Source organism: Solanum dulcamara, chromosome 11 (assembly GCF_947179165.1).
Source record: "Solanum dulcamara chromosome 11, daSolDulc1.2, whole genome shotgun sequence".
NCBI lineage: Eukaryota > Viridiplantae > Streptophyta > Magnoliopsida > Solanales > Solanaceae > Solanum > Solanum dulcamara.
This window is the reverse complement of record NC_077247.1, coordinates 54,156,409-54,171,197: the sequence shown is the minus strand read 5'-3', so window position 1 is coordinate 54,171,197 and position 14,789 is coordinate 54,156,409. Positions and strand designations below refer to the sequence as shown.

Genomic DNA, 14,789 nt, shown 5'->3' with positions numbered 1-14,789 from the left:
GTCTTCTCAATTATTCTTTTCATTTCAGTTCTAACCAATTGAGCCACCAGCAATTGTTTGACGGCATCCACAAAAGCCTATGAATACATTGCAAGGAGGTTGTAGAAGTAGAAAATATTTTGTTTTGAACTTATCGAAATGGATTTCATGGTGATTTTTGTACTTGTACTACGATTTTGGGGAATATGGCTGTTAATTTGAGGATTCAGATACGTTGACCATAATCATACTTGAGTGACGCAAAATTCTTAAATTAGAGTTGATTTCCTGCATGATAATTTTAGGTTGTCAAAGAAGAACTATTTTTCCCATTTTGTAATGGAAATAAAATTTTGCAAGTGATATGAATGTTTTTTCGCTTTGGCAGATGTTTCCTCTCAGAGAATTTTTTTTTCAAAACTTACGGAACCTGGAGGAAATATTTATTGCGCGCTCCATTGCAATTTGTTTGCTTAAAAGTGTCTCTTCCTTTTTTTTAGGTAATTTTTGAATTTTTCACATGACATTTTTAATGTTATAGTGATACAAAACTTAATGTTATAGTGATACAAAACGTAAAGAAAATACTTATTACTTTCTGTATTAGCCTAATTCGAAACAAAAAGTGGAAGGTGAGCTAGATCGGCCAGTTCTTATTACTTTCTGTATTTCAATTTGTTTGTCTTAAAAATGTCTCCTTTTATTTTGCAACTTTTAGTTTCAGTTTTTCATTTGACATATTTAAAACTACATATTTTGATTCAGAACATGAAGAAATATTGATTACTCCCTCCATTCCAATTTCTTTGTCTTAAAAATGTCTCTTTTTTCTATAAATTTTAATTTCAAATTTTCACGTGATACTTTTAAAACTAATGACATATATTCTTAATTTAAAATCATAAACTTTTTTCAAAAAATTACTTTTTAAAACGGATCAAGTAAAAATCCAAGGAACAAATAAAAACAAAGAGAGTACTCAAATTGCGTGAAATAAGTTATTGGGTGCGGGAAATAGTAAAGTTGATGAACAAAATCCAAAAAGAGCGGGACAAAGCATTAACATGCTAAACACGCATGGGGAGTGTCGAACAGAGAGGTTTTTTTTGACATGGTACACAAATCAATCAGAGGAGAAGAAAGATGGTGCACACTGCCTACGATTCCTTCCAACTCCTCGATAATTCTCCCTCCAAAATCGATGCCATCGAATCATACCGCTCAAATTTGCTCGTCGCCTGTTCCGATGGATCGCTCCGTGTTTACGCTCCAGAGTCCTCCATTTCCGATCAATCTCCGCCGTCTGATTTCCTTTCCGAAACCTTAGGGCTTTATCAAGGACGCTATGTGCTCGAAAGAACTCTAAATGGATTCTCCAGAAGACAAATGCTGGCCATGGAAGTCCTCGTCTCACGAGAACTTCTGCTTTCCCTCTCCGAGTCCATCACGTTCCATCAGTTGCCCAATTTGGAGATTTTGTCTGTGATTACTAAGGCTAAAGGTGCAAATGTATATTCGTGGGATGATAAAAGAGGGTTACTTTGCTTCGGGAGGCAAAAGAGAGTTTGTATTTTCAGACACGACGGTAATTACTTGAATTGCAGTTTAACTGCTATATATATATATATGTTAATTGGAAATGTTTTACATTATTTTCACGGCAATGCGCCAATGCGGTTTCTGATTTGTTTAGATAAGTGAATGTGTACTTGATCAGTGTCTGCCATATGTGAAAGGAAGTACTTTTCCATGGGCTGATCAATCGTTTAATGTTACAGACATAATTTAGAACTGTGCTTTCCCACTATTAAGGTAATGGTTACTTAAATGTTTTTTTAAAAAATGAGCTCATTTCTGTTTTTGCCTCCGGTAAGCGGAGACATACCCTTCGAACTGTAGTTAACCTTTTGCGCATCTTCTGAGTGACTTTTAGGAGTCCGAATTAGCTGTGTCCCTTGTCCTTGCTACTAGATAAATCTTGTCCTATTTTATATGACAATGTTTGAGTGGACGTGGAGATATTAACTTGAGTCTTGATATTTATATGTTAGAATAATGAAAGCAGAAGAAAATATTAAAATAATCGTTGAAAAGATAGTTTGATATTGAAAACATAGATAATGCCGAGAAAAATCAAATAATCTAATGATTTAAATTTTCGGAAGTTGTGAAAGTTGTACACAAATAAGAATGGTTCAAACATTTCGTGACATCCGGAAATAGCCGTGTGTTACATAAATTAGGAAAGGGGGAGTAGAGTTTTCTGTTCACTACTTTTAGTTTAACACAAGTATCATAAATGCCTGCAATTTCTTTTCCTACTTGATTTTCAGGTTTCTTGCTCAAAGCAGTTTGGATATTGATGATAGTATTTTTCTCATGCTATAAGATTTCTGTTACAGTAACCTGATTTTTATTTGAAACTTCTATAGGGGGGAGGGGATTTGTGGAAGTGAAAGAATTTGGAGTCCCTGACACAGTTAAGTCGATGTCATGGTGCGATGAGAATATTTGCTTGGGGATTAGAAGAGAGTACCTGATATTGAATACCACCAATGGTGTATTGTCTGAGGTGTTTCCTTCAGGGAGGATCGCACCACCTCTTGTGGTGCCTCTTCCCTCCGGAGAACTTCTTTTGAGCAAGGTAATGTTCGTTATTCTTTTAGAAAGGTAACAATATTATATATCATCAGTACAAAGGTTGTGCAGAAACCATATTTACATTTCCAAAGAAGAAAAAATATCTCCTTGCTCTTCTTACAGAGATTTCACGATATCTATCAAAGATTCAGCATCATCTAGGAATTTTACCTTACACCAAAAGTGAACTAAGAGCAGGTAGTTCATCTTGCCAAAGCTGGTCAACTCCTATCCTTCCCACACAAAACACATGTTGAACACAACTTCAACCTCCTTTCCATCGAGTTGTCTTGAGTCAAGCATGATTCTTTTACAGCTACCCAGAAAAATGCCACCCTATAAGGTATCTTGACTTCCTAGATATGCTTCCAAGGCCATTTGCTGTCTTAAGTGACTCTATTACCTGGAAAATACTCCAAACTTCTGAGAAATTCAGCTATTTTATTTACTTCCAGTCATTCAATGGTCATCTAAAGCTTACTGCTGTCATTATTACATTGAGTTGATTGACATTGTAGTTCTTTTCCACACATGCACACAACACTATGGCCTGGTGGACTGAGGTGGACCATCTTCCCAAAGTGTTGTTTCTTCTCAACTACCACATACCAGAGCTCCAATGTATCCATCGAGCAGGGGAATTTACTTTACTTCAGAATTTAATTCATATGTCTTCATATGTCTGATTCACCTTCGATCCTCATTCCTTGGATGATATATGATTCCATAGAATCTATAGCTTTCTCTCTATTTCTTAGTTGATGAAGCCCTTGTGGATCATCTCTCACTTCTCTTGAGTAAAGTCCTAATCTTTGAAAACTATCTGTCCAGCTTTTTCTGCGTACTGAACAAGTACCGGTTGGTTCTGGGTTGTCTTTTTCCAGTAAAATTACCATTAATTATAAAAAAAAGGATCTTTGAAAGTTATCTGTATGCTTAATCGTTGTTAGTGTTGTTGTTACAGGATAATATTGGTGTCTTAGTTGACCAAAACGGGAAGTTGATCCAAGAAGGGAGGGTTTGTTGGTCTGAGGCTCCTGCAGTTGTTATTATCCAGAAGCCATATGCAATAGGTCTCTTGGGGCGGCATGTTGAGGTAGCTTGAGTATTTAGTTTGCTGATCTGTACTTTTTGTCATTTAAGTGAATCTCCTTAGATCTAAATAATCTGGAATGATAATACAGTTTGATGTTTTGGAAAATTGCAGATACGTTCTCTTCGTGTTCCTTATCCTTTGATTCAAACAGTTGTCCTTCGGAATGTTCGTCATCTTGTTCGAAGCAACAATACTGTGATTGTTGCTCTTGATAATTCTGTTTTTGGATTTTTTCCTGTTCCTTTTGGTGCGCAGGTAATTGTCCCTCTAGAAAATTTTCTTAAATATTATGTTGAAGTATATTGCTTATGCTTCTAATCCAGTATTACAACTGTAGCACATCTATGTCTTGTGTAACTGATTACCTCATTTTGGAGATAATGAAATTTGTCATGAACTAATCTGAGAATGCCTTAAGACACTCAAACAGATAGTCTAAGTCTTGCAAAATAAATCTATGTTGTAAGTTGTGATGATCATGATTATGAGTTTTGTTTATAGGACCTCATGAGCCATAATAATTAATTTTCTTACTTACTTCAGTTATCAGAAAACGATTAGTTTAGTTTAGAGTTTTATGGAGAAAATCATGAAAATAAATATTGCAATGGAGAATATTCCTCATTGTATACAAAAGAGAAAAATGTAGCACATTGTCCAAATACTTATGCTCCCCCATCTCATTGTATATTATGTGGTTTTCACTCGGAATGTAAACTAAGAAATTTGTTTGACTTGTACATCACATTCATGTGGTGGAAGAAAAGATCAAGTTAAGCATTGGAGTTCATGTGCACGACTGGTTTGATTGGAAAAATATCAGACTGTGATATAATTTATACTCGAAAGTTTAATTTGGGAAGTCACCCAAAGTGAAAATTGTGCAATATACGTCATATGGGGGTATATTTTATTACCATTGTATTTTATCTTTATGATTTACCATCACTGAAGTGCCCCAAGTCAATTACTATTAGTTTTTGCTGAGGTGATGGATATTGGAGATTGGAGGATGTTCGTGGTCAAAACAGTATGGATGTTGAACCTTGTACATCAAGATTTGGAATCGGAGTTTTGGATTATTATTATGGCGCCAAGGCTCGTCTACTGTTGAACCTCAATTATCACCAGCTTTAGCCTTCAACTTGCAAAACTCACTAGGATCCCAGGAGGCCCCAGAGAGCTGAGTTCTGATGCCTAAGTGAGTGTTGACCAAAAACTGTTAGGTGTTGAACAAGGTAGGAGAAAGATGGAGAAATATGGGGCTTTGTTTGTAATCTCATGCTTATATTGTGCTTTGTGAATTGAGGGGTGGCTTTAATAAAGGTTCACTTTGTAGAGCCACTCTTGTGCTTGTGCTAGGAGTGCACCTCTGGCTACTTAATTGAGATATGAAGGCAATTATCCCACAATTGGCTTGTTAATCAAGATTTGTAGCAGTGAAACCTGGGTTCAGGGTCATACCTTGCTTCTTGGACTTGATCTACCTGCGTCCAGCTGGCCAAAAGACCTTTAGATCTGAATTATTGAGCTTGGATCAGGGCGTGTGGAACCTGTTAGGTCATGCACCTTGAACCTGTTACCGCCAGAGCTTAGTAAAGGATCCCTAAATTCAACAGCACGGTAAAAGAATTCTTTGACCCACTTCACTGGTACAAAAGTCGGGGGAAGACTCATTTTTCACCAAGTTAATTGTGAGAGTGTGATTCCAACTTTTCTCTATGATGTAGATTGTACAACTAACAGCATCTGGAAACTTTGAGGAGGCCTTGGCTTTGTGCAAATTGCTACCACCAGAAGATTCAAGTCTTAGATCTTCAAAGGAGCAATCAATTCATATAAGGTGATGCCCCCCCCCTCCCCGTCGCTCCTTCCCCTCTCCCCTCTCCTGCACCAAATTTGTGCTAAATTGTAAGTCAATAGCAATAGTATCTCATTTAGATCATTTTCAGCACCTTCTTGTTGTTTATATTAATGGAAGTTTTTTTTTTACCTGAACAAAACAAAAATGTATCTCATTGTTGTTTCGGATTTAACCAAATGTTATGTGTTAACATTGTAGTTCAATGGCAATACTATCTTGTTAAGTCAAATTTAATTAAATTGCATATTTTAGTATATGATGTTATGGTGTATACGTGTTTACATTTAGCACGAGTTACAAATAGATATGGGTCCTTGTCGAGGCTGATATCAACAAATGCTGTGAAGTCTTAATTTTAAACTTCTAAATCAAAACATCTGTAGAAAGTTCTATGAGAATCACTGAGGCCAAAAATTTGTGGAAACATCTGTAGTAGATATACTTTATAACTAGGGATTTGTTCTTCCTCATAGAGAGCTTTGGAATCCTCAATCAGAAAGTTTTGGCTTGTTAATGGGTTTGATAATGTGGGTTGGAACAAAGTATGTCACATTTCTTGATAAAGATTAGACTATATAAAGGCTATATTAGAAATTAATTCTTATTGAAAGCTTGGACTTTTATTTTACCCATAGAAAAGACTCTATAAAAATGTAAACGTATTTGATAAAATTTAGGATTCAACTGAAATGTGAATTTATTGATAACAATGTACATTTTTTCCTTTGGACAGAAATAATGGATAGGATATACTTATTTGAGGTGTTATTTTTTCTCAAAAGTTTTACTTCATCTAGTGTAGTACGCATGACTAGGAAGACTGACAGCATACTGGCTTGATCAGGAAACTTCCTGGCTCGATTTTCTAGTCAGTTCTCGCTTTTTCCCGGAAAAGAATGAAAAAGCACTCTAGACGAGGGTTAGAATTCCAGCAAAGGCGAAAAATATAGGTGATTACTTCTCATTTGGCTAAACCTTGATGGGCAGGGTCAGCCAATACGTGTGCTGGGTTAGTTGAGGTGTGCACAATCTTGTCATTTACACCGTCGTTGTGGAAACAAATTGAAATATGAACATTGCTTGCAAGAAGTTATTAATACAACTTGGTTCTTGTCTCTTTTATTGTTCTTTCCATTTTTTGTAGTTTTAGCTCATTAGTTATTTTCTCTGGAAAGAAGGAAAGAAAAGGAAGTGTTGAAACTAATATACATGAAGATTGATAACAAGTCTTTGATTCAGATATGCGTGCTTTCTGTTTGAAAATGGGAGCTATGAAGAAGCAATGGAACATTTTGTGGCATCTCAAGTTGAAATCACTTATGTGCTCGCCTTATATCCATCCATTATTGTCCCAAAATCATCTTGCATACCCGAACCACAGAAATTTGCGGATGTTGCAGATGCTCCATATCTCTCCAGAGGCTCCTCTGGTCTGTCAGATGATCTAGATTCTGTATCTTCGAATGTCTTTGAATCTGATGAAATGGATATTGAGTCCAAGAAAATGAGCCACAACACTTTGATGGCTCTGATTAAGTATTTGCAGAAAAAGAGATACAGTGTCATTGAGAAAGCCACAACTGAGGGAACTGAAGAAGTGGTTTCAGATGCTGTAGGAGATAATTTCATTTCTTATGGAACTTACCGGTCCCAAAAACCAACCAAGGTAACTTTTCAGTGTTTAGCTTATGCCTTCCATCGACAGCATTTTGGGGAAATCTTTTCTGTTGAATAAGTTCCCAATTGAAAGTCAAAGTTTGACAAGCAGATCTCTTCTTGATAACTGTGACTAGCAGTGTATTTAGTACTTTTAGCAAAGCTTTCTAGAAATCCCAAAAACTCAACAACAAACAACAACATACCCAGTGAAATCCCACAAGTGGGGTATGGGAGGGTAAAATGTACGCAGACCTTACCACTACCTCATGGAGACAGAGAGGCTGTTTTCGAAAGACCCTCGGCTCAAAAGTCACAGTCAAGTAAGAGAGAAAAACAAACAATATATATAGCATAATGGCAAAAAAAAGCGTTGCAAATTTTACAAGACAAGAACAATAACGATAGCAAAGTAATGTGATAATCAAAGGCAATAACAACACAACTATAAAGGCACGCCTAGACCTACGACCCCCTTAAACCGACACACGGCAAGACACCATTCTATCCCAACTAGCCTTATACCCTAATCCGCGACCTCCACTCATTTCTATCTAAGGTCATATCCTCGGTGATATGGAGTAACGTCATATCTTGTCTAATCACCTTTCTCCAATACTTTTTCGGTTTACCCCTACCCCTCCGCATAACCCCCAACTCCAACCGCTTGCACCTCCTAACTGGGGTGTCGACACCCCTCCTCTGCACATGCTCAAACCATAAGGGAAATTGTATACAGTTGGCAGTGCAAAATAAGTTGAGCTTTTTAACATGGACCTTTCCTTGCATCCAAGTGTAAAGACCTTCCTGGCTACCTGTGTTTGATGTATTTAATTGCAGAAGCCTTATCAGAAAGAAAAAATTCAGTTAGTGCAAAATAATCTGATGGATTATTCAAGTTATAGATCATTTATAGCCTTCTGAAATATATTGTTTCGTTTGTATTTTCCAAAAGTCTGATTGTCAGGGAGGTAAGTTCTGATTCTTCTATATGCAAAAGTATTGGCTTATTTTAGTGAGCTCTACTGAATGTAGAAACCACTTATCCCTCAAAGAGCCATTAGTACTGGGATGATTCTACTTAGCTGTATTACTTGCCTAATTTACATCTAAAATGTAGCTTCTTTGATCCACTTAGGGAAGAATTCATACTCCAATCACTTCCATCGCTAGGGACATGGCTGCAATACTGGACACTGCACTTCTTCAAGCTCTGCTTTTAACTGGACAGTCCTCTACTGCTACAGATTTTCTGAAAGCCCTCAACTACTGTGATGTGAAAATATGCGAGGAGTTCCTGCACAAAAGAAGCCAATATGCTTGTCAGCTAGAACTTTATAGATGCAATTCAATGCATCATGAAGCACTGACACTTCTTCATCAACTGGTAGAAGAGTCCAAGTCAGAGCAAACTCTTGTAGAGCTCTCAACGAAGTTTAGGCCTGATATGATCATTGAATATCTCAAAGTATGCTTCTTTGTCTGCTTTTATTTTCTTTCCTTTGGGGTTTTTAATTACTTGAAAGATGTGGAAGCTTGTAAAGCTTTTATACATGTACGTTTCTGGAATTTCTTTAGTTTCTTTTCTTTTCTTTATACACTTCATTTATGCTCACCACAAGGTAGAGTGAATCTTTCTTTAAGGATTTTATGGAACAAAGCTTCGCCAACGCAGTTATTAGATCATTTCATTAAATATCTGATTATTTCTTCTTTTTTTGGCAGCCCCTTTGTGCAACTGACCCCATGCTTGTCCTGGAGTTCTCATTGCCTGTTCTTGAAAGCTGTCCTATGCAAACCATTGAGCTATTCTTGTCTGGTAACATTCCAGCAGACTTGGTGAATTCTTACTTAAAACAGCATGCTCCAGACATGCAGGCAACATATCTAGAACGCATGCTTGCCATGAATGAAAATAGCATTTCTGGGAATCTGCAGAATGAAATGGTAGAGGCACTTGTTCATCTGTCTGGTTTTTCTGTAGCTTCTCTCTTTCTTTCCCCTTTGTACCTTCTATTGCATAAAAGCTATTAAAGCAACATTGCTTCAATTGAATCCAGAAAGCTGAAGCTTATAGTTCTCGTGATATGGCTAAATCAGCTCACATGTTTAGGCTTGTTTGAACTCAAAGCTATGTTGAGAAACCCTGAGTGACAAAATTGAGGAACAATTATCTTGCCTCCAACTGTTTCTCAGGGGATAAAGATTTGCTCGGACTCTTCAAAATTGTCAACGCGCGCGTGTTGGATCCTCCAAAAGTAGTGTATTTTTGGAGGGTCCGACACAGGTGCAGCAACAATTTTGGAGAGTCCGAGCAACATAGAGTTTTGTGCGTCAATTCCATGCTTCTGACATAAAATGTTGAGTGTGTCTGTGACTATGATAAATGCGCTTAGTAACTTGTGGCAGGTGCAAATTTATCTCTTAGAAGTGCTTGATTTGTATGCTGAACATAATTCTCAGCAAAAGTGGGATGAGAAAACATGTCCACCACCAAGGAAAAAGCTATTGTCTGCTTTGGAGAGTATCTCTGGATATAATCCAGAGGTGTTGCTGAAGAGACTTCCACCAGATGCTATGTATGAAGAACGTGCAATTCTTTTGGGGAAAATGAATCAACATGAACTTGCACTGTCTATTTATGTACACAAGGTATTTTTCCCACCTTAACTGCATGATATTTTTAGGATAGGCTTTTATCTAATGCATTGGTGCTTTCGAGGGGATTTAAGGTATGGCAAAAATCTAAAACTGTGCAAGTTCTTCATCATAAGCATTATAACAGACTTGTATTGTGAACTTGACATTTGCTGCTAGATCTGTTGACTAATCTAGCAGCCAATCTCAATAGTGCGATCATTTCACTCTTTTTTTTTAGTTAGTGTACCTGTTCATCAGACATGTTAACCTTCTTATAGTTTTATTAAATCATTGGATTTTGCATTTACCCTTTATTTCTCTGTATGTTGTTGGGCTAGTATGCATTCCCAAGTATGGGCATCGGATGTGTCATCTTTTTTGTCATTAATACATGTCTAATTTTATGAATTTGATGGCATATATTGAAGTCTTTTCGGTTGTCTCTTTGTGTTGCATTTTACCAGCTTGAATTGTGGGTGTTTTTCATACTGAAGTGAATTGCTTTCTTTGATTTATAGCTTCATGTTTCCGAACTTGCACTGTCCTATTGTGACCGGGTGTACGGTTCAGGACTTCAACAACATTCAGCAAAATCTTATGGAAACATTTACCAGACTCTACTGCAAATCTATCTAAATCCTACGAAGACAACAAAAAAATTTGAGAAGAAAATTACTAATCTGGTATCATCTCAGAACCCTGGGATTCCAAAAGTTGGTTTAGGAACTACAGCAAAGGTAAAAGGAGGCCGGTCCAAGAAAATTGCTGAAATTGGGGGTGCTGAGGACACTCGATTCAGTCCAAGTGGCACGGACAGCGGCAGGAGTGATGGAGATACAGAAGATGCTGCCGAGGAAGGTGGTTCTACTATTATGCTAGATCAGGTACTTGATCTTTTGAGCAGAAGGTGGGATCAAATCCATGGGGCTCAGGCGCTGAAACTGCTGCCAAGGGATACTAAGTTACAGGTAAGAAAAACATAAAAATGTGATGGTATACATGAGCTAGACAAGGAAGTTGGTCATTATTTAATCAAAACAGACTGAAGTAAACAAGCATCACTCCTTGTGTACTGAAATGCTTCTCATTCTCTGAAAGAAACCAGAGACAGGCTCCGCTAAACCATCATGTCACAACCACCACTCCTGGCCAAAAGCTAAAAATGAAAAAACTCACAGAACACAAGCTAAGATAGATGTTCCAGAGTCACAGAGTGGTGGTACGCTCTGCATCTGAGCACTAATCATGCTAATATGCCTAAATTCCTAATTTGTGGTTGTCAGATTAGTCATGGTCCTTAACTGTATGTTAGATGTTTCCAGCTATATTATCTCTAAATATTGACTTTGAGGTAATACACATTAAGAAAGATGCAAGGTGAAGTTTGATCAATAAAGGGAAGCCTGGTGCACAAAGCACCCCGCGTTCACGCGGGGTCTGGGGAAGGGCCGCACCCGAGGGGTGTGATGTAGACAACCTACCCTAATGCAAGCATTAGTGTCTGCTTCCCCAACTTGAATATGTGACCTATAGGTCTGACGGAGACAACTTTACCTATAGGTCACAGACTGAAATTTGATCAATTTGTCTTTCAAATTGTCGAGTATATCAAATCATCTGTTTGAAACAACTATGCAAAGTAAAATACTATCTAATGTTACTCCCTATGCACTGGTAGATATCAAGTTATGAGAAGATAAGATAGTAGAGCCTTTATGGTTTTCTGAATATTCACATATACTCGTAGTGGGATAGTACATGCAACATTGTTTATTTGTTCGAGTAAACGTCCATTCATACCTTGTGAAACTGCAGAATCATTACCTCTAGCTTTGCCTGTGCATGGCATGAACGAGAATGTTTCACATCTTGATGTTATAGTATTGAACTGATCCATTTTGGCTTCATGCAGAACTTGCTTCCATTTCTTGGACCTCTTCTGAGGAAATCCAGTGAATCATATCGGAACTTCTCAGTGATAAAAAGCTTGAGGGAAAGTGAAAACCTACAGGTAAGTTTTACTTTGGTCACACACACATATACGCATACAACAGTTTATAAGTGGTCATTTGGGTATTCTGGCATCATTTTACCTGTTCTTTTGTTCTTCTGTCCCCCCGCCAAGCTTAGGGAGACCTGTTATATCAATGTAGAGTATATTGATTTTCCTTACTGGCATGAGCATGGCATGGGGGAGAATGTTTCTCATCTCTCTTTTTTCTTTTTTTTTCCTTCTGTTGCAACTGCCAATTATCATCATTGCAATTCAACTGTTTGAGTTATGTTGTAGAATGTCTGGAAAATTGAAAAATAATCCTAGAGTACTTAATTTCTATGACTGGATTGTTTTACTAAACCTGCGGTTTAGTATTTGTTGTCTCTGTGAACGGAACAGGTTAAAGATGAACTGTATAACCAAAGAAAAGCAGTCTTGAAGATCACAAGTGATAGCATGTGCTCTCTTTGCAATAAGAAGATTGGCACCAGTGTCTTTGCAGTCTATCCTAATGGTAAGACAATTGTGCACTTTGTTTGCTTTAGAGATTCACAGAATATGAAGGCAGTCGGAAGAGGCTCTCAGTTGAGGAAAAGATGATAAAGGAGAAGTTGGATTTGGATGAACTGAATGTTTTAGGTTGCTTTTTGTGGCATTGATCCCATTTCGTCATGCTAGCACCGTTTAACATGTTCTGCAGCTAAGTTTTAAGTCGCCATTTATCCCTGAAAGTAGGATACTTCTGCTCTCCGTGTTTCTAGAAGAGTTCTGGTGTGTTGACGTGCTAGTGGTACAAGTGTGCAAGCAAAGAATGACCGTGCTTCTCACAAAGGAATACGTTAATACACATTTTGTAGTATATTATGTCACATGTGGAAGTGAATGAAATTGATTTGAGGTTGTGTAATTTTCCTGTATTAAAAAGGATGAGTTTGTACTCGAGGTGGTTTATAACTTAATAGTGTGTAGTGTTTGTTGCGACTCAAGTTGTGAATGTTCAGTTAAAATGCAATAATACACAATTTTCTTTGTTGATTGTATTTCCATGTAAAAGCAAAGAGCTTTTTACTTATTTGTTGGGCAAACCCCATTGTTATACATTTCATTACAATACGATACACACTGACATCACACTAAAGTTGACGATAGGGGCTCTGTTGGAGGCTATCTTTTCCCGGTGAAAAGGTACACAACCACCCCAATCCTAGACCCATTGGAGGGAGGCTCTGTATGTATGATTTGGACATCAAAAAGCTTCTTAGCTCTCTTGAAGAAAACTGATTCCTTCTTCCATCTTCTCAAATGAGCCATCACAAAAGCTATCTTCTTTCCACCTCCTAACAGGAAGAACCTCAACGTCTTAATCAGAGGATCATAGAGGTGATCATGATACACCACATCAGATCCCAAAATCAGATCATAATCTCTACCAACAGCCTCCATATGCTGGTTCTCCCCCCAGCTAAGCGCCGCAACATCAACAAACCCACATTGCTGTTCCAAAACCTTGGAATTTGCATTAACATTGAACTGTATGTTAGGCAGCACATGAGGAAGGTCAGTGACAGTAACCTTAGCACCAAGAATTGCAGCAGCAGCTATCCCAACAACACCTGTTCCTGAACCCAGTTCGAGAATACTAAGGGGTAGTGAATCCCCTTTCTCCTGACGTTTGAACAACCCGGAAAACGGAGTTGATCCGCTACGGATGTTTTCAAGGAGAGTGACGAGAATGGTGGCGGCAGGCCAGAGTTGGAAAGAAAGGCCTTGAGATGGGAGTTGTCTGATGACTACGTTGCAGTTAATGGCTTGGAGGAAATAGAGTTGCTGTTGTTGCTGCTGCGGAATGGCGTCATTGTCATGGCCATCTTGTGGGAGAATCATTGTAAAGGGATTGAGCTCGTCCGTGTCAATGTCTCCTTCGATTTCAACAATTGGAGAAGTCATGTGACAGGCGGCGCCTCCGGCGTCACAATTGCGGACTCTTGCCCTAAGATCAAAATTTTATTTTATTTTCCTAATATAAATGATAGTATTACCAAAAATATATAATACTCCCTATAATATAAAATGCTCAAGTTGCCATAACAACTTGATGGACGTCGGATAAAAAATACAAAATGGCACGAGAGGAGTGCAAGTTGGTTGGATCGTGATTTTGTTTGGGTCGATTTTTTTTATCTTTTTGGTTATTATAGATTTTGTCGTTTTCTTTGGTTTATATGGGATTTATTATAAAAAATTATGATAATATACTTTTAAAAAACATATTAGATCAATTATAGTGCAGCATAACACAACCAAAATAATTAATCTTTAAGAAAACAAAGAAATATACATATATGTAATCAAGTTATTTATGTAACTTCCTCCAAAAAGTGCAAACAAGAGTGCAAAAATTTAACATGCAACGTAAAAAAAAAAAATTATATAAAAATGTTATAATTTATAAATAGATATTACTATAATCATTTTTTCTAACAAACAGTTCGCATTAATCACCAAGAAATCAATACGAGCACCAAAGCCTAACTTAGAACTTAGATGGCTATATATTTATATGGTCTTTGGTTCGAGTTTTTCGATAATATTCTACTTGAAATCAAAAGCAAAGCAATATATCACTTTGAAATTGAAAAACAAAATCAAATCAAACAAAAAACAGTATTATTTTTTTTTTCTTCATTTAGTGCGATTTTCGTTTTCGGTGAAGACTCCTAGTTGTCGCAAGTGAAGGTGACTTCACTGACAATGAATAAAACACATTTGACTAACTTCAACCCAATAAGATTGTTTGTTGAGAGAAGCCAATTTCTCTCATTGTAATTGATATTATTTTTTTGGGTTTTTCGTTAGGTGTTCGATACTTACAATTTAATTAAATTCGAATTTGCATCGAAAAATCACACATTGAAGGG

General features: G+C 37.2%; 2 protein-coding genes across 3 annotated transcripts; one reads left to right on the top strand and one right to left on the bottom strand.

Moving 5' to 3' along the window:
• Positions 1-919: 919 nt before the first annotated feature.
• LOC129873511 (vacuolar sorting protein 39-like) lies at positions 920-12,906 on the top strand. Of its 2 annotated transcripts, XM_055948622.1 has the most exons (12): positions 920-1,564; positions 2,412-2,623; positions 3,584-3,715; positions 3,827-3,970; positions 5,446-5,558; positions 6,819-7,245; positions 8,374-8,703; positions 8,961-9,182; positions 9,645-9,887; positions 10,394-10,843; positions 11,788-11,886; positions 12,271-12,906. In XM_055948622.1, the coding sequence occupies exons 1-12, from the start codon at positions 1,123-1,125 to the stop codon at positions 12,469-12,471; spliced, it is 3,015 nt and encodes a 1,004-aa protein (XP_055804597.1). In that variant the 5' UTR covers positions 920-1,122; the 3' UTR covers positions 12,472-12,906. The 2 variants fall into 2 exon arrangements, with proteins under 2 accessions (XP_055804597.1, XP_055804596.1); XM_055948621.1 differs by lacking the exon at positions 12,271-12,906 and having other exon boundaries at positions 11,788-12,264.
• LOC129873512 (uncharacterized) lies at positions 12,814-13,905 on the bottom strand. Its single transcript, XM_055948623.1, has one exon. The coding sequence runs from the start codon at positions 13,816-13,818 to the stop codon at positions 13,036-13,038; it is 783 nt and encodes a 260-aa protein (XP_055804598.1). The 5' UTR covers positions 13,819-13,905; the 3' UTR covers positions 12,814-13,035.
• Positions 13,906-14,789: the final 884 nt, after the last annotated feature.